The following is a 24,975-nucleotide window of genomic DNA, read 5'->3' on the forward strand; positions in this document are numbered from 1 at the left end:
AATTAGGCTAATGAGTAATATATATATTTCAAAAGGTGAGCCAGATCGTTACTGAATTATTTAGCATCACAATTAAAGCAAAAATATAATTAGGTATGCTAAAATGGAATAGTTGTGATGAGGTTCTTCCAAGGTATTCACGCTCGGTTCTTCCATTATAATGGAAAATTTTCTAATATATTTGATAGTTGGAAAACATATTGAATAGTACGTCGGGAGAGTGGAGAGATTTAAAAGCGTTTTATGCTTGTAATAATGTCGGTTCCCCATCTAGATGTTTGTGAGCATAGGAATATTACTATTTATAGTGTTTTTATTATTTGTTTGCCTATGCAGGTTCTCTTCTATTGGACCAATACACGGTTTGCTATATATATATATATATATATATATATATATATATATATATATATATATATATATATATATATATATATATATATATATATACTTTCTTGTTAAAGCCTTGTGACAATACGGCGGATTTTTAAGATACGGTAACAATTGAGCCTCTGCCTCATTATATAGATGGTTTTATCAAAGTTGTTACGAATGTTTAGTAAATCGGGGGTTTATTTATTATTACGTACATAACAAGACTTGTTTTATTTAGTTCAAGTTCAAATTTTTATTTTTAGCAATCACAAATAAATCTATAAAAAAACCCTTTGGCGTAGTAGAAAAAGTTCAGAGCATTAGTGGAGCAAGGCGTTGGCAATCCCCTGGAATGGAAGAAAAACGCCAAAAACACCAACGCTAAAATCGTAAGTTATTGATGGGAGGACCAGACAAGCATAAGAGGGCAAAAGGCTGCATCACCCAAGCACAGGATATATAACCGGCCCAGGCAATAGGTAGCCTATGGTCTGAGACCGCATTGGCTGTATATGGGATATAAAAAGAGAACGAAAGAGGAAAAAAAACATTTTATATTTCAATATTTATGGTAGGTAGGTTAAACAAAAAGAGCCGAATGCTGGAAATTTTCGAATTTTGGAAAAATTACAATAAGTTATGTTGTAAGTACGTTCTAAGACGCCATTGGCTATACATGAGGTACGACAAAAACAAAAGATGAAAAAAAATTAAATTTTACCATTAATGGTAAGTAGGTTAAAACAAAAATAGTAAGTAAAGTGGATGCAAATGTTAGAAAATTTTGAATTTTAGAAAAATTACTCTAAATTTTGTTTGAAATACATTTTAGATTACACTGGCCGAAAAACGACAGACAAAAAAAATTTATTATTGTAGTATTTATGGTAAGTAGGTTAAAACAAAAATAGTACGTAAGGTGGATCCACATGCTGAAAATTTTTGAATTATGGAAAAATTACAATAAAATATGTTATTGAGACCACATTGGCTATGCATGACGTATGACAAACAACTAAAAACGAAAAAAAATATGAAGAAAAGCTGTCCTCACGACAAAAGAATATTAAGCGCTTGATGGCTTAGCAGTAGTCCTTGCAAAAATCTCTGCTCTGTCTTTTTTTATTCACTGGCTTAAAATTGAAAGTTCTTAAGCCGAACTGGCCAGACATGACAATAAACAATCAAGAGAGATAAAACTCTAAAAAAGAAAACTTCAAACGAGACGACGGCCAGTAGAATTAAAAGACTAAAACAACGCGTATATTTCGCCTGTATAAAACAAGGCGTCTTTAGCACAAGATAGAAAATTAAAAGAAAACTAATCTAAAAACAAATAAAAACCACCACCAAATATAATAATATTTGACTCAGTTGCTCTTTGAGCAACTGAGTTGCTCTTTGACACGTTGACACGTTGCCAAAGATTGCCCTTTTCAGCCAACCGTCTAGGACAAAATGGAAAGCAGTTCGTTCGTGGTTGGGGTGGGAGGATGTTGTAAAAAAAAGATTTAAGAGAAATGGCAAGTTCCTGGGAGGGTGTAAAGAAGGAGGCTTTTTATAATTGAGTTGGAAATGAGCCTTATATGAGAATCAAAGAGCAACTGATTCTTTGATTCTCATTGAAGTAACTCGCATAGCTGCTTTTCCCTACGTGGATAAGTAGCGACAATTGTATTTATTATATTTGGTGGTGGTTTTTATTTGTTTTTAGATTAGTTTTCTTTTAATTTTCTATCTTGTGCTGAAGACGCCTTGTTTTATACAGGCGAAATATCCGCGTTGTTTTAGTCTTTTAATTCTACTGGCCGTCGTCTCGTTTGAAGTTTTCTTTTTTAGAGTTTTATCTCTCTTGATTGTTTATTGGCTTAAAATTACCTTGTTTTACTATGTCTTTTTCATTTTTTTTATTTTCGTTCATTTTTTTGTCGTCAACATATTAAAACTATATGTATATTAAAGCATTAAACAGAAATAAAAAGAAAAAAACAGGAGCATTAGAAACACCTCCATTCAAATCATGGCAAAAACAAAGCTTCACTTGCCCCCCCCCCCCACAGAAAATTTTCTGGCGGCACTCGCAATGTCGTGAATGTGTTATTTTACCAGTGTTATTTAACAGCATGACATATGCTTTACGCAAATAGTTTAATTCCCTCTTTCGACAAAGTTTTAATGCCACACTCCAACGCAATTAATTGTATACCAAATTGCATATATTTGTATTAAAATTGTATTATAAAAGTATTAATTGTAATATAATTAATTAATAATAATAATATAATGCATTAATATAATGTATTATTAATACATTATATTAATATAATATAATGTAATACATTATTAATATAATGTATTAACATGCAAGTATTAATTGTATTATAAAAGTAATATAATTGTATGCCAAATTGCAATAATTATGCCAAAAATTGCATATATATGTTTTAGTTTCTTATACCTTTTATTCGTTGTTGATTTTGAAGATTTTTTTTTCAGAAAGTTAGAATCTATTAATGTTATTTCGAGTTTTAATATTTACTTGATATTTCTTGGTGCAGCTGCATTTACATTTGTATGGCGATGGCTATGGCTGTGATTATTATATCTTAAGTACGTTATATTTGATGTGACAAGAACTGCCACTGATCGGCATGACAGTGTATGGCGTTTGATAATAGAACCGTGTGTGTTTTCTTTTGCCAATACCTAAATAGAAAAAAGAAATACATGTTCAGCATTAGATCACTAGAGAGATTTCCATTCTTCTTTTCCTTCTTATATACATATATATATAACAGTTCGTGGTAACGAACTGTAAATAAGGAGCGACCCGGCTCAATAGCAACCGAAACTAAAAAACGAAAATTTGACACCGAATATACATTAAAAGAATCAGATTTTTATACTGATTTCAGATATGCAAGTTTTGTCGAGTTCAGTCTTACCCATCAAAAGTTATGAGCCTGAAAAAATTTGCCATATTTTTTTGAAAAAAAGGGGAAAACACCCCATAAAAGTGACATAATCAATGCAAATCATAACCCTACTCAGAGAACCCTACTACTGAGGTTTCAAGCTCATATCTGCAAAAACGTGGAATTTTGTATTTTTTGCTCAAAGAAAGATCACGGATACATGTTTATTTTATTTTTTTCCCAGAGGTGATCGTATTGACCCAATGGTCCTAGAATATCGCGTGAGAGCTCATTCGAATGGAAATTAAAAGTTGTAGAGCCCTTATTAAGTGACCAAAAAATTGGAGGGCAACTAGACCCCCTTCCACACTTATTTCTTTCCCAAAGGAACTCGATCAAAATTTTTAGATAGCAATTTGTTAAGCATAGTCGAAAAATCTTATAACTATATCTTTGAGGATGACTTACATTAACCACAGTGCATGGGGGAAGGGCTGAAAGGTATGAACTTTGCCCAATGTTTACGTATAGTATTGGTTATTAGGAAGCATACAGATGTTTTAGGGGATTTTTTCTGCTGGGGAGGGGTTACGTGGGAAGATCTTTGCACGGAGGAATTTTTCATGGGGAAGGGAATTTCCTATGAAGGGGACGCAGAATTTCCCAGCATCGTTTAAAAAACGATCATAAATTAAATAAAAAAACAGGTTTTTTTCAACTGAAAGCAAGAAGCAACATTAAAAATTAAAACGAACAGAAATTATTACGTATATGACGGGGTTCTCCCCCTCGTCAATGCCTCGTTCATTACGTTAAAGTTTTTTAAGTACTTTAAAAAGAGCTATTTATTCTAATTAAACAGCTTTTGTGATACAGGGATCATTTTTAAAGAATTGGAACGAAATTCGAACTTTAGCGTAAAGAGCGAGGTATTGACGAGGGGTAAAATCTCGTCATATACGTAATAATTTCTGTTCGTTTTAAGTTTTAATGTTGCTCCTTATTTTCAATTGAAAAAACTTTCTTTAATATGTTTATATATATATATATATATATATATATATATATATATATATATATATATATATATATATATATATATGTCCGGCGAATTTATTATCGGTAGGCTAAATATCTCCTCGGCCTCCCATCTTTGGCAAGCAATTCTTGGGGCAATAGGAGATGCGGTATTATAGACCTCAATGCTGTGATCAGCAGGTGTATTGAAGTTTATAATAAAGGAATCAATAGACACCTATGGTGTTTCCTCTTAAAACAGTAAACGTATCACTTTCTTTTGTAATTATTGTGCTTTTGTGTTTTTTTTAATGAATTTTAATTTTTTTTTATTTGTCATCCCCTGTCCTTCTCTTTTCTTTTTTTTTCTTCTCTGATACTTCGTTTGTTATTGTATTTACAGTAGGTCATAAATAAATTTATAATTTATAGTAAAACCATCCCTTTTTGTTTGTGCAATGGAAGAAAAAGGCTCAAAAGGAAATTTAGCATTCATCTTGTGCATTTAAATTTCTGAGAGGATTTTTTTTTTTGTCACAGGCAAAGCAAGTTTTTTTTGCTGTATTTTGTTAATCCTTTTTTTTTGCTACATACTTTAATCAGAAATAAATTATCATCATTACCACTAAGTAGATAAAATGAAATAAATATTAATAAGTGGCTAAACTGTTCACTACGACAGTGAAAAAAGATATACAAGCCCAAAACTCTCTTTTATGCACACACAGACATACTTATCCATACATACAGATTGTTTTGTGTACCTGACTGACTGACCGTATTTAATACAGTAGGTGTTTTGAAAAGTGTGGTTCAATCTCGCTTTCTAAGGCTAAAATGAAAGAAAGATTGAGATGGCTAGGGCAAATTCTACGGATGAAGCACGACACGTTGCCAAAGATTGCCCTTTTCAGCCAACCGTCTAGGACAAAATGGAAAGCAGGTCGTTCGTGGTTGGGGTGGGAGGATGTTGTAAAGAAAGATTTAAGAGAAATGGCAAGTTCCTGGGAGGGTGTAAAGAAGGAGGCTTTTTATAATTGAGTTGGAAAATGAGCATGCGTAGTTGTGTTGGCCCCAGGCGGCTTGGTGCTGCAGTAAGCTATTATATATATTTTATATGCTATCCAAACGTGTTCCAAAGTTGTGAATGACATCATTCACAGGTGAATATCCGAAATACGTTTTTTTTCTCTGGGATTTAGTCAGAGTTACCAGCCAACTTTTTCAATTTAATACAAGGTTTGAAGATGACACATTAGGTTAGGTTAAGCTAGGTTGGATTAGTTCAGGTTTTTAACCAATTCCTGATGTTTATAACCAAATTTAACCTAACCTATTCTAACCTAGCCTTACCTAAACTCACATAATCTAACTTTAACTTTTAACATCATTACTTACATAAGGCTGAAAAAACTGACTGGCAATGCTAATTTAATTCAAGGAGAGGAAAAGGAATTTTGGACATTCACCATGAATGTCAACATTATATCAGATTACGGTCATTCACAGTAACATTGTTGGTCAACGAACATAGAATCAAGTTTTTATTAGTGCAAATGTCTAAGTTTATGAATTGAATCAATCGCTTTGCCTGACACTCATTCCAGAATTTATTTGTTCTTTATTATTATTTATTATTTATTCTTTATTATTATTTTATTATTATTGTTTTTATTATTATTTATTATTTGTTCTTTATTTTATCAAATTAGGAAATCAAATTAAGATCAGATTAGGCCTAATTTGACTTTAGACGCTTGTTTACCTGTCATTCCATGCAAATTAACGGTCCTGAATCAATTCTAAATTCTTTGTTCAACCTGCCCAAAATCACAGGTAGGCGTGCCTTGTTTATCTCTCATTCCAGGCAATGTAACAGTCCTATGTCAATTTTGAATTCTTTGTCAACCTGCCTGAGACTCTAGGCCATTCTAAAACCTAACATATATATATATATATATATATATATATATATATATATATATATATATATATATATATATATATATATATATATATATATTGTTTTAATTAGAAGTCTTGCACACGATTTCATTTTCGTCGTATCATTTCAATATATCTATAAATAGAAAGTCAGCGTGGCTTAAGATAGTGTTATAACTAGACACTAGACGTGGCTTAACTAGACAGTGTTATGTCATCTATATAATTATTATTTGTATTTCGATTATTCTACTATTACTTGTTCCTCGTAATTACACAAAGGGAGGAAGGAGGATAACCCTTTCTCCCCCTTAAAAAAAGAGGGAGATAGAGAGTTCAAAGAGTTTTCCCTTGGGAAAAGGTAAGAAAAAGACCAGTTTTGCATTTCAAGCAGTAGGTTGTGAACATTTTTGGGGAAAAAGACCACTGCAAAGGCATATCTATGTTTTTACCATATCTAAAAATCAATCTCAGGATTCAAAATAAGGAGTCACCTGTTCTGACTGCTCTTGAAAACCTTCATCCCTTCCATTAACAGGCAGTCCTTTTGGGTCTGGCTGAAAAAAGCTTGGAGTGGGTTGAGATTGCGTTAAAGTTGGCATTGTAAATGCTGAAAAAGTAGATAAAAGGTAAACATTATTGGATTAGAAATGTACACTCACGGGAAGAGGTAGGGGGTCATTAGCCCCCCTACACGCTATAAAATCAAAGACTATAAAAATACAAATGTAGCAAAATTCTGCAACTTCTGGAACAAATTTGACGCTTTTTAACATGATAAATGCAGCAATATAGCTTTCAAACCCCAAACCCCAATATATGCAGCAATATAGCTTTCAAACCCCAAACCCCAAAATATGCAGCAATATAGCTTTCAAACCCCAAACCCCAATATATGCAGCAGTATAGCTTTCAAACCCCAAACCCCAATATATGCAGCAATATAGCTTTCAAACCCCAATATATGCAGCAATATAGCTTTCGAACCCCAAACCCCAATATATGCAGCAATATAGCTTTCAAACCCCAATATATGCAGCAATATAGCTTTCTAATTCAAATTAATTTCAAACTCTAATTCAAATTAGAGCTCTTTCACGGAATTTTGAACTTCCCTTTGCCACACAGGAGGCTCAAATTACAGTTTACAGTTTGAAAAATCTAATACACTATCATCAGCATAAATTTTTTGTGACCAAAATCCCTGGCTAATGTTACAAATGACCAGTATTAGAAATTTTACTAAGGTAGAATTAGAATAGAACTGAGCAAGGAAAGAAGTTTGCCACCAAATGCCACTCTAAATCTACTTTAAATGTTAATGCTAATTCTAGTTTATTGATCAACTCGATTCTCTAACTTGTTGATTTACAATACTATATTTAGTCTTGAATAGTTGCTAGATTACTTGTCATTTATTGATCAGTTTCAAAGTAGTCTAGTTTTTAAGGATTGTGCCATTACAGAGGATATAAGAGGCCATAGCTTCGTTTTCAGGCCACCCAAATCTAACACGGAGTTTAACACGGGTTGTACAGATTATGGTTTTGAGTGCCGTGTTCAACAAGAGGGAATGTACTCTCAGAACTTGTGTTCAACCTTGCTATTCCGTGTATAATCATGCTATTCTAGCGGTAACAGTTTTCAGGAACTCGTGTCCAACACGCTTGGAACTCGCAATTTGAAAACACTTTGAAGTTTTGCTGTGTTGAACACGGAGAACATGAAAACAATTTTTGTTAAATCTGCTAAAACCACGCTTCAAACCCGGTGCCTGAAAATTCAACTTATATTACTGAGAGGTACATAAAACTTTTTCTCACTTATTTCTGTGTGGACCTTTTACGGGTTCCAAGCGAACTACAAAGTAAATAGTCACTTCTTGATTACTTGACCTTTTAGGAGTATTTTTCCCCTTTTTTGAAAAATCAACCAAATTTTTCGAGGCTCATAGCCTTTGATGGGTAAAATTAAACTTCAAAATTCTTTTTTTTTAGTTTTGGTTACTATTTGGCCTAGTAGCTCCTTACTTACAGTCCATTGCCACGAACTGTTTAATACGGTTATTTACCCTTTTTTGTCATTGAATATAAAAGACAATATGTTTCAAGAAGTAACTTATTTGCCTTTACTTGCAAAAAAAACATTAATTTTACCCCATCTTTGTGGCTCTTAGAGTGAAACTTTTCAGCACACTGATCTTCTCGATCAAGATGGATGCCACTGGATTTTGGCTTATCAGTTGCATTCTTTGCCGTGCTTCCACTATCCTCAAGTTTACGGAGAAATCCCAAAAATCTCGCAAAACAGAAACAGCAAAAACGCTTGGGTCTAGAACCGTCAAAGCTTTAAAACCGGTCCTGCATTGGCCATGCACTGCCAAGACAGTTTCTAGAGGATTCAGGATCAACAGCATAAGGGAAGATGACTTTGAAAAGGTAATTATAGGGGTCGCGTTGTTATTTTTCGTGCATTTTTTCCATGTTTTGTTATTATTTCATGCCCTATGTTGCTCTAGATTTTTAATATATTGTATCATGACCCCATTTTCTCAGCCAGGGAAATCATGGAAGATATTTCTAGCGACGCTGCACAGGCCGACAGTGGGAGGTCCACGTTACTAACATCACAAAGTAAGCCAATTTGGTACTCTCTACGCTTAAATTTTTCTGCAACTTTTCTTGCCCTGCAATTCACCTTTTAAGAATTTATACAAGTTTCATCCACCCTTTTCTTGAATATTCTTGTCCAGTTTGACAATGTGGCTTAACTACTTCCCAATTTTACTCATTAGAGTCAGTCCAAAAGCGAGCACTAAGAATTATCTATGGTCAAGGTAAACTCCTATATCACTTTCTTCTTTAGCATTTCCAGCTTACTACCTTATAAGAGAGAAGAAACCTCCTTTGTACCCGGCTTGGCAATAAAGCCATGACAAACCCCCGTTTCCAAGATTTACTCCCCCCACCTTTTCATAAGATCACAACCTCAAAGACCCCACCTCTAGAAAGTCCCCACCCTTCAACCTCTCCCAACAATCCACGAGAGATACAGGAAGAGTTTCATTCCTGTATTTTTAAACATTATTAATCCGTGAACTTGTTGCATTGAATCAGTTATTTAGTTGACGATCGGTTTTTTAATCTGGAAAGAATTCATCTGACACTGTGTGTCTGTGTTCTTCTCCTTTTTTTTATTTGACAAGTTTTATTTGACTGTAATACCTGACGTAAAATGCTAATTCGGTGCCACGCGCATAGTCGTTTTTATAATAAAAGTCTCTCTCTCTCTCTCTTTCTCTCTCCCTGTTGTTTTGGGCGGAGCAACTTACCACAATACATTGAAGCACCATTTTTCATAGAAATATATCCCTCAGATTACTCAGGTTTGCCACATGAAGGCTCAAAAGTGTGTTTTTGTCCAAATTTCTAACATTTAGAAAGCCAAGGGATGATGGGTGGGCTGAGAGAGGGGATTATAATTTCACCTCAAATTTCTCTTTATTCTACAAAATATTTTTGAATTAATCATTTATTCTGAGCGTTACAGGACATTAACTCCCCTCTTATTTCACAAATATTTTAGTATAACACAAATGGTTACATTTATAAAAGGGGGGAGGTGGAAGGTAAAAAGAGCGCCGCCATAAAGCTCTCCAGGTAGAAGGTACTAACTTTTTTCTTTTTTTTTTCTTTTCTATAAAGATGCAGAACGAGTTTTATAAAGTGCACAAATATTTATCAAACATGTGAAGAAAAACAGTCCTTAAAGTTCAACTTCTACATGGTTTGAATTAATCCCAAATAGAGGATCAATAGAATAAGAGAAAATGAATTAGAAAAGAATATTAAATGTGTAATAGGCATGGGGTTGTGTTAGGTGGATTATTGAGACAAGCATACTTCATTTGAATAAGATTCACTATTTACTGGCCTGTTTCACCATGCAAGGCCATTAAAGACAATTTAAAACATCAAATTCTGAAAGACCAATTTAACTACTAGTTGAAGACAAACTCGAATTATGTTAAAATATGACTTATATCAGAATAAAAACAAACATAGCAAACTTGATACCATTATCAAATCTGGAAACTAGACATAGAGAACAACGTAGTATGTTGCAGTGAAGCATTTGGAAATTTTCTCTCTTTTCTGTATCACCACCAAACAAGTTTTGTTAAGTACAGACATTTTTTATCAAGCATGCGGAGAAGGATGCATCTGGGATTGTTGTTTGGGGGGAGGCACAGTAAAAAACTTTAGAAACACATCAAAAATTTGTTCAAATGCATTTCTGCTATATTTTTATGAGTCGCCGCTTTTTTTTTTGGGGGGGGGGGGGTCAAACCCAGCATTAAAGTTTTTCTTGCCTTTTTCATCCCATAGGAAAACTAGTCTAATGTCCCTACCCCTGAACCGTTTTCCCGCAATCTTTTAATGAAAGACAAATTCTTCTTGGTAGCTGGATGTACTAATGCTAATTTTAACTTTCCTTAAATTAGATTTCCATGTGGTTCGATTTTTTTTTATTCCTACATTCACGAGGCCCAGTGCTTAATGTATCTGATATGACGCTATTCATTTACCTCCTTCCAAAACCTCAAGATTTTAAATTTCTGTTGAACCTTTTTTGAAGGAGTCAACAGAGGGATTATCAAGAACAATATCCCCAGAAAGATCGTTCCAGGTGGAAATCCAACGCCACATGAAGTTCTTCCACAAGTACTTGGTTCTTGGCATGTCTTCCTTTAGATAAGTGGACCGAGATTTGTGCCTTCGCGTCTGTCATGTCGGTTGGAAAAAGGGGGACAATGCAAGAGAGCTCGTTGGAAGGAGATGAATTCATGTACTTGTAGAAAACACCCATCAACGCTACATCAGACCTTTCATTTAGAAGCTGGAGCGAGTCATTTTTAGAGGCACAGCTCGCCATGATAGCCATATTCTGGATCTTCTGGAGTGGTGCCAAGTTTTTTGGGGCACCAGCATATAGCAGGCATCCATATTCAGCCTTGAGTCTGATGCAGGACTTGTAAAGTGGGATAATCAAGCTGGAAGGAAGGGGGTTGTTGCAGCAATGAATAATTCCAAGTTTTCTCGTGCAGGATTCTCACCCAATCAAGGTGGTTATTCCAAGAGAGATTATAACTCATTTATTTTCGATGTATTAAGGTTGATCAGACCACTTTCAATTTCATAAAGATCTATATGTAGGGAAAGGAAGGCTTGTGTTGGGTCTTTGTATTTTGGAATGGCCGAGTGTGTTGTGGTATTGTCAGCGAAGTGATGAAGAGGGCTTGCAAGATTGTCTTCCATGTCGTTCATGTAGATAAGGAAGAGTATAGGCCCAAGACACTGCCCAGGGGACCCCTGCTTTCACTGAATATTCACAGGAAATTAACCTGTTGAGTACAAACCACAGAGAATGATCTAAAAGAAAAGCTCTCAATCCCTCCTAACAAACATTCACAAACAGCTTATGCAGGGAATTTCTTTAGCAGGCCATAGTGCCATACTCTGTCAAAAGCTTTGGCAATGTTGACAACAGCCTAATGTCACACCCCATTGCCAAAAGTTCAATCCACTCCTGATGCTGGGCTGCTAGACAGTCTAATGTCTGGAAGCCATATTGGCGATTGCCAAAAAGGTCATTTGATTCCACGAATTGCTGAAATGTTTTATTGGCAACACTCTCATAGACTCTTCCAACATAAGAGAGGAAGGTAATAGGCCTATAGGAGTCATGCTCGTTGGATCGCCATCTGTCTTTAGGGAAGGTACACCATGGGCAGATTTCCATGTTTGTGGGAAGGTTCCCAAGCAAAAGCAATGACAGTGGTCCAGCTGGTTTGGCACTGCGGGACTTGAGGACAACATTTGGTATATTGTCAGGACCTGTAGCTTTGGCCACATCAGGATGCCACAAAATGCAAAGGATCTCAGGAGAAGGAAAATTCACACAATCCAGGACAGTACAGTTTCAGTCTGAGAAATTTGGCACTTCTCTACCATCTTCATCCAGATTCAAAAAAATCAGAGAAAGCCTTAGCAAGAGCTTTAGCCTCTTCCTGTGGATTCTGTACCACAGTTCAACTAAAGATGAGAATCAGGGGTTTGTGAGACTGGAATAAAAATTCTTACGGATTTCACAGCTCTTCTGTAGGTTTCACATATGTAACTTACTTTAGTGTATCCCCCCCAAGTACATAAAAAACATGTTATATATACACTTAAAGGATCCCATTAAACCAAAGAATAGTAGCCTAAATATTCTTTTTTTTTCATCTGACCCACTATCCCATAACTTGGACCAGTTTGCACCAGCAGGAAAAGCAAAAGTTTTGCCCCTTTAAGACTGAGTTATGTCATTTTCCTGATAAATAATGCTCAGGTTAGTTTCAGTATTTTGAATTGCTTTGTGGCTGAAAAATGATAAAGGACTCCTGGAAAGTTGTTACAGAAAATATGTTGAAATATCCCAATTAAATGTATTTTGGTTTTAAATGAACCTTCTTTTAGTGTCAGACCCCTCAGCCCCCCCCACCCAAAAAAAATCATCACACAATCCCTGAGACATTTGGTAATGCAAACGCTGAATTATGTCTTGTATATACTGTAACCAATTCTTTGAAAGAAACTCTAGGAAAACATGAACTTTACTCATGAGTTTTAACTATATGTTTCTACTGCAACTGCCTTAATTATACTAATAAAAAAAAACCATCAGATGAAGGCATTAAAAAGAATCAAAGGATTGTAGAAAAATTGCATCCCCTCAGGACAAATTCGAAGTTACCTTTCCCAACCCCTTCCCAGTGATGTCAGTTTACTGATATCAGGGGAGGGGATTACATTTTTTAATTCTATGGAGGGAGACTTTTCTCCTTAATGTATTCAACAACAATATATATATATATATATATATATATATATATATATATATATATATATACATAAAAAAACAATTTTCCAAAGGAAACAGAAACAAAAAGGTATTTTTTTACCAATAGTGGAGAGGTGCCAAAAAAGTTTGGAATCAATATTAACACCACTGCCTTTTATTTGTAGAAAAGTCCCAAAGAATCCCAGACCAATCCCCTAGTCAAGACAAAAAAAAGGTTACATTTACGAAATTTATAACTTTAGAAATCCTAACTTGCAAAGTTAAAAGACACCCCCCCCCCACTCCAATAGCTGAAATTTTATCTATTTGCTGGCATAAAATGCTCTAAAATCAATTTTTACTCTACAAATGCACCTTCTTTGAACCTTCCAGAATACTATAGATGATAAGCCAAGAGTAGTATTAGTCCTATTACTAGCAAGCCTAACATAAATTAATTTAAGGCGAATGTAACTTTTACTGAAAAAGAGTATATTGTCAAGATTACATTTTTAAGAAGAAGAAAAAAAAAAAAAAAAAAAAAAAAAAAAAAAAAAAAAAAAAAAAAAAAACAATGGCAAGGTTGAACCTGCACCCTCAGACTGAAATTCAGGTTATTCAATAATCTTTTTGTAAAATTAACCCTAGAAACAGTGTAATAGACAGAAAGTACCTTGAAATTGCAGCTGATCTGTAGCTTCACGTTCCAGTTCCTGCAAAGGAAAGCAAATAAAAAGGTGACCCTAAGAAAAAGATTGTTCCCAAGCCTTGAGCTGAATTTGAAGTAAATCTAGAATTTTGGTTTTCAGATTAAGACAAGCCATTGCACTATGTTCTGAATCTTAAACCTAAGGCTGGGGTAAAGGTGGGACTGCAAAAGCATCTTCTCAGTCCCTAGGTTGGGCAAAAAAAAAAACTGACTTGTTAATTTGATTGTTTGAAATAAACAATTTAAAGTCTGTGACACCAGGCAACATTTAATATGGAAATAGTATCACTTGCTAGAAACAGTAGACTAGGCCAAAGTCAGCCCCTCCCCCCTCTTTTGGACCTAAGAAATGGACATTTGTCTTTCCAATAGGTTGCTCCTGACCTAGTAGAATATAATGGAAAATGCCAATGCCTTGTAACTTCCAACTTACTTGAGATTGTTTAAAAATACAATTAAACCAAATTAGGTCTATATTCCTCCATTAAAGGCACTTCAGCATGACATTAGAAGAAAATAAATCAATTGAGACATTCCTAATTCTATAGCAATTGCATTTAAGGATTAATGTAAACAACATCACAACATCACAATATAAAATATTAACAAAATTAAGACTACCTTTGTCATGAGATTTACTAGCATTGTGTTACACTGAGCATTTCAGAAAAATGATAGCTTAGCCAACTAAGAAAAAGGTATTATAATGAATATAACATTATATAAGCAATTAGCTTCCCTCCTCTCTAAAAAACAATTTGTGTAACATTTCATAAGCATGAGAAATTTGTTGAAAATATATTTTTTGACAAATGAGTTTAGGTAGCTTTATTACTTTAAAGATATGCATAAATATAAGTAAAAACTATATAGACCCCCTCCATAATTTTCACCACTGGTTGGGATGGGAGTACTAGGTAGGCCTAGGCCTACAAAAACCATCCATACTTGTGAGGTCATATACTTAGTCCCTATTGTGTCCCTCTGTTGACACCTCAGCTTCTTTAATCTGCAAGACTTCCACCCTGTGAAAGTACATATGCTAAGATACACTTTGATTTTTGACACTTATATTTCTGAAATGACAATGAAAAAATAACCTGTAAGAGGAAAACAGCAAGAACTATAGGATAATCTGTAGCTGAATTCATTAATGATAAATTGAACTTCAACTATCTTAGACAAACAGCTACCCACTGCCCAAGGGTGTCACTCCTTAAGGATAAAGACCTTGTGCAATGTGACTGGTTCTCTTCAGATTAGATAAAATGCAAGTGGAGATTCTTACTAATTCTCATATGTATGCTTTATGACTATATGCTTTAATTTTAATGGAGGTTTCAATCATGTTAAAGCTGATCCTCTTATACCTATATGGCAAAGCTTACCCAGAAGAAAACAATGAGTTAAAACTGTTGAATGCCTTTTTTACATCAAGAAAAATAGCAGTGGGTATTTTACCAGATTCAAGGGCCCTATGAATGAAATTTAATTTTGTCATTACAGTGTTTAGCTTAAAAAAAGGAAAAGTTGGACAGCCTCTTCTGGACTAAACACTATTATAACAAACTAGAAGTGTCATTTAATACTATTTCAAAATATTGTATCCTGGCCCCAACCCAGATATAGCCCAAGGCTATATGCAACAATTTGATGTTTATGTTGATTTGTACTACTGTTTTCACTTTTTACTCATCAACTATTGATTCATAAGGAGAAATGTTTTAAAAGAAGACAATAAACAAAATCATAAGCAACAAATAAAGTCAAAAAGTTTTGTAGTCAAGGATTATATTTGGACCCATTAGGGGGAACAGAAGGTGATATTCAATAGTCACATTAGTGACAAATGTATTTGAAAACAATGAATATGGAATAAAACAGTACTTCTTTTTTTTATTATAGTATTTTGTTCAGACAATACTGTGTATATAAAATTGCCTAGAAAAGGAATCCATTACAAAGACTACTGTATATTGTAACAAAACAACCAAAAACCAAACAAAACCAATAGACTTTAATAGGCTAGAAATATCTTCTGTCCAACTGTTGGGTAAAATACCAGTTGATAGGCTTCCTTCTATCTTGGAAAGAAGATGAGCAAGATGAATATAACTTTCAGGAATAAATCAAGGGCCTAATATAAGCACTGAGCTAAAGTTCAGAGTTCAAAACATATTGCTTGACTTCATTTGAATAACAGATCCTATTGTTTAAGGTTTAACTTTTACACTACAAAGATTGTTCATTACTGGCAAATTTGGAGATATTTCTCTTACTGAGCAGGTGATTATACCACCTGATGCCCTTTCTTAATATGATAATCATTTTTTTCAGATATTTAATTTTCAGCTCTTTATAGATACTTAAAGATGATACCTTCAAATGCTATGTATTTGCACATTAGGGGGGGGGGGTGAGGGGTAAAGTATAGAAGATCTAAAATACGAATGCATTAACTACAATTATTTTGTATATTATAAAGTAAAAGGTTTTTTTAACCCCTTTTCTATAGCAAAAAGGGCTTAAACTTGAGTTTTAATGAAAATGATTATTATATTTGGAAAGAGCATAAGAAAGGCATCAAGTGGTAGGCTATATTCACATAATTCATAGCTCAGTAATGTAAATATATACTTAATTAACTCCAGGAGGGTTAGGGGTGGACATAAGTGCTTTGGAATACCTAACTGTAAGATTCCATGTCAAAAAATTGGGCAGTGTTTACCAAGTTTAGGCGGAAAGTTAAACCATATGTGTGTGATTAGGGATAAAATCCAAGCTTATGAACTTTTTGCTATCTTAGAAAGTAGTTGAAAATAACTTTCAGGAATCCAGGGCAAAAATGTATCCTGGGAAAATTTGCCAGACTAATATATGTAATCTTTTATTGTCTCTATATCTTAGAAGATTGCCTATAAGGCAAAAAAAAACTTTAGTGTAAAGGGTAGGGTGTTGAGAAGCAGACAGCCTTTTTCATATACAGAATAGTTTGAACTGAACTCTGACAAAAATGTTTAACTAAAATTTGAGTTTTCATTTTTTCTATTAGGTTTGGTTTTTGAAAATTCAATCTGAGTTATTTTTGTAGAGTTTTAAGCATTATCAATGGATTTCTCCTAGCTTTTAGGAATATATTTCTTTAGATTTTTGAAACCTAATAAATGGGGGTTCAGCAAAGGTCAGAGGCTCAGAACATCTTTATTGAACAGAAAATCTATTTTGGAAGGTTTCACTTTAATAACAGAGAGATTGTTAAAGGCCAATGCCCTCTGGAGGGAGAAGGAGTGGAAGTAGGTGGTTTGAAATATCTTCACTAGAGATGATTAAACCTCTGGATGAATTTCTGTTAGTTTTATTCATCTTAATCAAGTAGGCCTACTTTCCAAGATTATAATAAATCCTTAAACTAAAAATGTGTCATGATTAAGAACTGCTATTGACTATTAGAGCATTTGAAACTTTTAGTGTTGACTAGGCTTAGCTAGTATACATAGCTTAGGCTATTTAATCTATTAAGAAAATTTAGACAGATTCAATGGTAAAACAATTCACTTTCTGAGTGATATAAAGGAGATTTGACAGTAGTTTAGCAGTTGAGGAGGTGATTAGATCTCCAACTAGGCAACTGGGTATCTTACCCTGCATTTGATTAGAATCTATATAGCCTGTTAACAAAACGAAACTGTTAAGCGTTTTGTAGTTTGGATGGAGTGGCACATCTAGAGGGTTTATTACTTAAAACGCTTTAGTGAACTCATTTGGTACCATAAGAGCCCCTGTGGTAAATAGGTTATCCATGAATTTCTTATGTCAGACAGAGTTTATTTAATCATTTGAATGCACTCTCCCTTTAAAGTCTTTAAAATTGATACAAAATGCTTCCCATACATCAAAATCCACCAATACATCTTTAGACATTTTTACTTAAAATTAGAATTTTTAAGTTTTTCTTCGATTTCTTCTCGTAATGTTACTTGCAATATTGTCAATATATTGACACAATATGTGAAAATGGCCAAAGCCAAAGAAAAAATGTAGGACTGGGAATCTGGAAATTTCGAGGTCAGGTATTTTCTTTGCTTATAAACCAAGTCACCCTTTACATTAAGAAGGAAATTTATTTTTAATGTATCATTATTAAGAATTAAATTAAATGGAATTCCCTTGCGCTGTAAGGGTTTGAAACTGAGTGCTCTAGATTGGAAAGCCTCGTCGTTTCCCCGTCATTAATAAGGATTTAAAGGAAATGGGAACTTCCTGGGAGGGTGTAAAGAGGGAGGCTTTAAATAGATTAGGTTGGAGGAGGAGCGTGCGTAGCTGTGTTGGCCTCAGGCGGCTTGGTGCTGCAGTGAGTTAGTAGTAGTAGTAGTAGTATTATTAAGAATGACTTCAGCAGATGGGAAGATGGTCTTGATTCCTTTTTGAATATCTGCTGCAAAAACGTGTGAAACCGTAAAAAATTGAGCACGTCCTTTGGGATCTTTACACACACAAAAATGCCTTTGTTTTGTATTCCAGATATATTAAATGAATTTAAGGAACATATTATATTTTGACAACTAAAACATTATGAACGTTGATGAATCAACTTCAAACTTTGTTTAGTAATATATTTTTCTTTTTTCGTAGTGCGCTAGATGGCAATGGAATTTCTGGAAAAAAGTTTACATGAGGATCAAAAATGCCCTCATTAAGGTCCTTTTGGTCCAGTCTATACATTATGATCTGACGTAGTAGAGCAACTAGCTTCAGTTTCTATCCAAACTATATCCAAGATAAAAAGATTACGCTGACTTTTGTCTTTAAACAGTAACTAGCCACTTGTTGAAATTTGCGCAATTGCGCAGCAATTTGCGCACCCTCAAACTCCACCGCAATATGCTCAAAGTTTTATTATTTAGACACTCTCATTAGATTGCAATTTCTTTTAATTCTTTTTGTTTAGCCACTTTCTAATCCATTTGGCTATAGACTCCCTTTTTTTTGATATCACTACTTGATGCTTAAATACCCTTTGAAATGCTTGACCCGTTACTTATTAATGCTTACCATTTCCACCGCGAGACTTAAGATGACTGTGGAATATCTGGAAAAAATTGTTTATATGTTTTGGAATGTTTTAACTGATTATAATGAATATCTAATCTATTCGATAGAAATTGCAAAAACAATAAATTTAACTGAGTAGAAAAAGTGAGTATTCAAGGTCTAAAACTTGTATTTTGTACAATGTTTCTTTTTGTATCATGTAAGTTTTGTTCAAGTTACAGAATAATTTTTTTTTTAGTCCGAACTGCATAATTCATAAATTCTCTTATGAAATAGAGATTTTGAGGTGATATTAAAATCCTTGTTTGATCAATCAAGGGTAATAATAACTTACTACTGTAGCAAATTCATATACTTCCTTAACTAGATTGATTAAGGAAGCATTCATTCTTCAATAAAACGAGAAAACGTGCCTATTCCGTTTGGGTTACTAAAATCAAAATGCTTATTATGTAAAGGGTTGAGATATAGTTCGATAGTACTTAAAGTTAGCATTATTCCTTAATAGGACAAAGAAAGTGAGAAGCTATCTGAAACAACACGTTCATGGTTGGAGCAATAGCTCCAATAAATTTTGTGTCGTATACCATTGAAATCTCTATGACCAAAAATCCCTAACCAACTTCTTTTATTTCTACCTCTTGAATGCCACCTCTTCTATCCCCTTGGTACATGAGTATAAAAAAGAAGTTTCTAAAAAAACTGCGTGGTGAAAATTTTTTTCGCCCGAATTCAAAATTTGTTCTGGAATAATGATAAATGTTATTTTAATTCATTCTAACTATAAAAATAAGGAACAAAATTAATTTTTTTGGAATTTTTATAAAGATCTTGAAACCTTGATGTTCCTATTTTTTCTATTTATTTTCTCCTTGGCTACAGTGGCACTGGGATATCATAAGAACGTTTTAATGTCTAACCATATGAAAATTTGTCATTAGGGTTTTATTTTCTCTAAATCGTCAAGGTTTGCAAGCATTAAGCACAAGTTTAGGTATCACAGCCTGGTCTCTTATTTGGAGGCATCTAAAAAAGAGATTTTCTGTTTAACCTTGTATTTTTCATCATAATATGATTAATGATTAGTTCTTCTAGGTTTTTCGCTATGACTTTATATTTTTCACCATAGTAGGATTTTAATGCTTAGTTCTCCTAAAATGCCCTAGTTTCAAGAAGCAAAACAGTGAATTGTACTTTTTGACAAAAAGTTCAAAATTTTTGCAGCTTGACAGCAGAAAAATGGAAATAATAATAAAACAAATCTCTGGAAATAATAGTAGCCACACAATTAAAATCTGTACTGTCCTTCAGTTTTGTAAAATCCTTATATATTATATATAGGACTATATTTCATGAATAATTGAAATTTCATTTGTTTTTTTCTCATTATACTAGTCATAATAAACCCTTTGTACTCCTTATGCGGCAGAATTTGATTTTTTTTTTAAATGGAAAGTTTAAGAGAGCTGTTAAATAAAATCTATTGACATCTTTATTTCCCTTTCCAAAGTTGGAAAAGATATTTTGAGGGTTTAAAGTACACATTTTAAAAAAGTAAAAACAAAAAAAAATTAATTGTCATATATCTGAAAATTTTCTCAAACAAACTGATTTAGGATATTTTTCCTTACATTTGTAGAGTTAAGAAGAATTAGCATTTTTCTTATAGCACAAAACTGTCTCAACAAAATAGGATTAGTAGTAGAAAAATCCTTAAATAGCCTGAAGAAAATAAAAGAATAATTTATGAAGCTCCACCGGTCATGAAATCAAAGAGTTTAAGCGTTCAATTTTAATTCTCAAGAAATCTGAAGCAAGCATCACAAGTAAGTTTATTTGAAACAGTTTTTTAGACATATAGAGGATAAACTACGAAGTAGTAATTTTCCTTTTAGGTGTCAACTTCGCTATTTAATTTCGTCAAGAAAACTCTTTTCTTATATAAAACAGACCTTAAACATTTCTTTCCTTAATTGCCTAATATGTTGATTTGAACTAGGTTAATTGTACATCGCTATGGATACTTTTAGAAACGTTTGCATGACTTATTATTTATGTGTGGCTCCAGGATCTTATCCTAGGGATAGGAAGGAAACTTATAATAAAAGGACATACTAAAAGAACTTGAAACAGATCTTAAAAACTAAAACAAAGAACCCAAAAGAAGCATTCATTACTCAAAACCCACCATAATGCTATTTTGTTAGGTAGGTCATAATTTTTGCGAAGGGTACCATTTCTCAAGGTTACTTCACAACGGTGTTCACAGTCACAGTTATTGCTAGGAAAACTCAGCAAGGGTTCAAGCCAAGAAGACAAAAAGAGGACTTAATTTCCACGGAAAGAAATGGCACTGTTGTATTTTTTTTGGCGTAAAAGCAATGATTTTATTCTAATAAAAACCAAAAAGAGAAAAGGTATTTAATTTTTAAAGGCTTCAGTATTGCAAGGGGGCAGGACCACGAAACCCACCTTTAGTTCTTTAATATTACAGAAAACAAATAATACCGACCAAAAACTTTTTTTTTTTCAAATTCACGCCATATGATCAAAGAATATGCAACAGATATGTAATTATCGTGTTTTGGCTTAAAACATTAATTAATTGAACATTAAAACCATTTCAAAAAAAAGAACCATGTACAATTGTGAGTTTAAAGTTATGCAAGATGTTTATATACTTAGAATTGAAGAGGGAGTAGGAAGGGTCCTAAGGACCTTCCTTTGGAACATACAATTATGCAGACCGTAATCTGTGCAAGTTCCTGATTTTCGTAAAAAAAAGGTAAAGGTAAAGGATGCGGCACTAGACCCTGGGGGTCCGAATTGGTGGTGCTGATCTCCATCTCAAGGCCCTTAATGTGTCCACACCTCTACTTTATTAAAACAATTAATTGAAATTTAATACTCTACAGCTACTTTATTACAATTAAAAAAAAGTTTCATCTGAAAGTAAGAAGTAATATTAAAGCTCAAAATGAACAGAAGTTATTCTGTGTATGAGGGGGTTGCCCTTTCCTCAATCTTTCACTCTATACGCTTAAGCCTTAGACTTCTCTAAAAATAATTATCATTCAAATTCTTAGACCTATGTGTTTTAGCAGTCTTTCTTAAATAGTAATTAAAAAAAAACTTTCTGAAAATTTTTTTCAAAGAAAAGTATGGTGCCACATGAAAATTGAGAACAGTAGAAATAAATTCCTATAACAGTTGAAACGACCAGAAATTAATATTAAAAATAAGTGATACCCAGAATGCCCAGAAATTAAAATAAACCATAATAAAAACATAGTGGTAGTAGGATAAAAATATAGATGAATAAATATACCTTAAAACGAGTAAAAATTTGATTGAATGTTCAAGCCAAACTTAAAACAAACTAGACCTACGTTGCCTGGGCAACGTGAAGTGTTGCGGCAACCTTTGTCCGGCTTTGCCGATTAAAGTGTTGCGAGAGCAACACTTTGGTTTTGTTTCTTCGCTATCGGTTAAATGCTGAAGTTGTCAAAACTATCAAAGCTTTCAAAACGGCATATTCAAAGAAGAACACAATCAGTAATCACATGATCAAATTCTTCAGCGTTGAAAAAACAACAGCAAAAGAATATCGGAAAAAGGGACTAAATTGAGTTTGCAGCCAGTTGAAGTTTATCCTTTTCAATCGTAGACACCGTGACGGATGGAAACTTGGAACATTATCTTATATAATCTAGTTGGTATTATAAAGCTATCCGTAACTTTTCAGGATCAAATACCATAGATGTGCACCAATTTGCACAAATTTGTAGCCCCTCATGAACCTCCTCTAGCAACCCATTCTTGCTTACAAGTCCCTCTTCCGTGAGAGACAAAGAATAACACAATCAGTAATCAGATGATCAAAGACTATTCCTCGGGGTTGAAAAAAAAAATATTGGAAGAAGGGACTAAATTGACTTTGTAGCCAGTTGAACTTTATCCTTTGCACACCATAGGCTCTGGCTCGAGGACAAGCAAAAACCATTCTTTTTGGCCCCAGGCAAGAGTCGTACGGAGCTTTCCAAAATATAATGTCATATTCATCAATCCGGCCCGAGGTCCACACTAACAGCCGATTATTACTTACTAGGCCCCTAAATGTCACTTTGCAGCTGGTTGAACTTTATCCTTTTCAATCGTAGACATCGTGACGGATGGAAACTTGGAACATTATCTTATGTAATCTAGTTGGTATTATAAAGCTATCTGTAACTTTTCAGGATCAAAATACCATCAGGGACCCATAAATTTCCTGTAATGACTCGCCATCCAGGATCGCTTATTATTGGATGGCGAGTCATTACAGGAAATTTATGGGTCCCTGATTCCATAGATGTGTACCAATTTGCACAAATTTGTAGCCCCTCGTGAGCCTCCTCAAGCAACCGATTCTTACTTACAAGTCCCTCTCCCGGGATATACATCCAAGTTCACCGGAAACAAATAATGGGTACACCAACTAGCAAAAGTTCCAAACCCCTTGTCGCTGAAGTCATTGTAGCCTAACAGCCGATTATTACTTACAACTCCCCTACATGTCTTACAATCGGGAACCAAGTTGTTCTTACCATCAATTACACCAGAAACAGATAATAGGTACACCAATCAGCAAAAGTTGCAAACCACTCATTGCCAAAGATAATTATAAGCTAATAATCGACTGTTGCTTGGAAGTCCCCTATATATCTCAGAATTGGTATCGGCCTATTTTTGGTTCAAGTGTGTACCTTACCACTGAAGTTGTCAACCCCTTGAAACTTTCAAACTGGTGTATGTCATGAAGGGAATTTTTGTAACAAAAAATGGATGACATATACTTTGATCAGCTCATCAAGGTTTATCGATTGTCATTGGAAAAAAAAATTCTATCTGTCTTAGTTCAAAAGTTGACTTTTTTGCCGGAGGCCAACTTTCTAACACCATCACTTAGAAAGGAGCAAAGGATAAGCTCTAATTTCTTTAGCAATGAGAGAACTTTTAAAGTTTAAGAAGTATATCTGATACCATTTCTCTATTGCAATCCCAAGTAGAAAAAAAAGAATGGTAAAGTCAGCTGAAATCACGAACAGAAATGGCTAGAAACAATAGATGGCAGCACTTTCGGACCCGTGGGAAAATCGCACTTTTTTGTTTCTGTAAATTTTTCTATTTATCACTCAAAGAAGATATATTGGCTGTGGGGCCGGGGAACTACCGCATATATTTAACACATATAGATTTTAGTCCATCTTCAATTTGAAACTGGTGCCTGCCTGCTTGCCTGCTAGAACGGAGCTTTCCACTCGAAAGCAGAAACATGGTTTGGTGAAACGAAAGCTTGGCTGCACAACTTCAGATACTCCTCTCTGACATAGGCTATATAACTCCACTTCACTTCGCACACCATAGGCTCTGGCTCGAGGACAAGCAAAACCATCCTTTTTGGCCCCAGGCAAGAGTTCTACGGAGCTTTCCAAAATGTAATGTCATATTCATCAATCCGGCCTGAGGTCCACACTTTTCGTAAAAACCGCACAGGTTAGACCCTTACCAGTTTCCAGGAATAAGCTGAGATCGGCGGCATAGGAAAAAAAAAAAAACAAAAAAAAACCGGGACAAAACCAAAGTGTTGCTCTCGCAACACAATACCATTACAACAAACATGAGTTTGGCTACGGGCCTTTTTCCCGCTTAACTGAAAAGTATTCAGTCTATCAGTATACAGTCTCATAAGTATTCAGTATACAGTCTATCAAATACCATACGACTGTGGCAAATTCTGTGTAGGGAGAACCCACCAGAATTTTGAGAAACGCCTACAACAACATAAAGATGATATCACCAAAGCTCTGAATTCTAATATTACTTCTTTTTCTTTTGATCCTGCTTTAAGCAGCCATGATTTCGAAAATCCTAGCCACATCATACTTTTTGAAGGATCAACCATTATTAGTAATGATCTTGGCATAAAGCAAGTAGTTCGAGAAGCAATTGAAATCAGACTTAAGATTAATAATAATATTTCCTTAAATAGGGATTTAGCAGAATATTCATTGAATTCTCTATACACAAATTTAATTA

General features: G+C 34.1%; 1 protein-coding gene across 4 annotated transcripts in view; it reads right to left on the minus strand.

Moving 5' to 3' along the window:
• LOC136041054 (protein YIPF1-like) overlaps positions 1 to 17,822 on the minus strand; it is a 44,769-nt gene extending 26,947 nt beyond the window's left edge. For 2 of the 4 annotated variants that reach the window (XM_065725596.1, XM_065725595.1), the window contains exons 1-3: positions 17,737 to 17,822; positions 13,810 to 13,849; positions 6,746 to 6,861 (exon numbers count right to left, since the gene is read on the minus strand). In XM_065725596.1, coding sequence (XP_065581668.1) covers positions 6,746 to 6,861; positions 13,810 to 13,849; positions 17,737 to 17,766 — 186 coding nt within the window. In that variant the 5' untranslated portion in view covers positions 17,767 to 17,822. Of the gene's footprint in view, positions 1 to 6,703; positions 6,862 to 13,809; positions 13,850 to 17,486; positions 17,712 to 17,736 lie in introns of those variants that run through there. The other 2 variants (XM_065725598.1, XM_065725599.1) reach the window with 2 other exon arrangements.
• Between the last annotated feature and the right edge of the window lie 7,153 nt (positions 17,823 to 24,975).

This window comes from Artemia franciscana, chromosome 21 (assembly GCF_032884065.1).
Source record: "Artemia franciscana chromosome 21, ASM3288406v1, whole genome shotgun sequence".
Lineage (NCBI taxonomy): Eukaryota > Metazoa > Arthropoda > Branchiopoda > Anostraca > Artemiidae > Artemia > Artemia franciscana.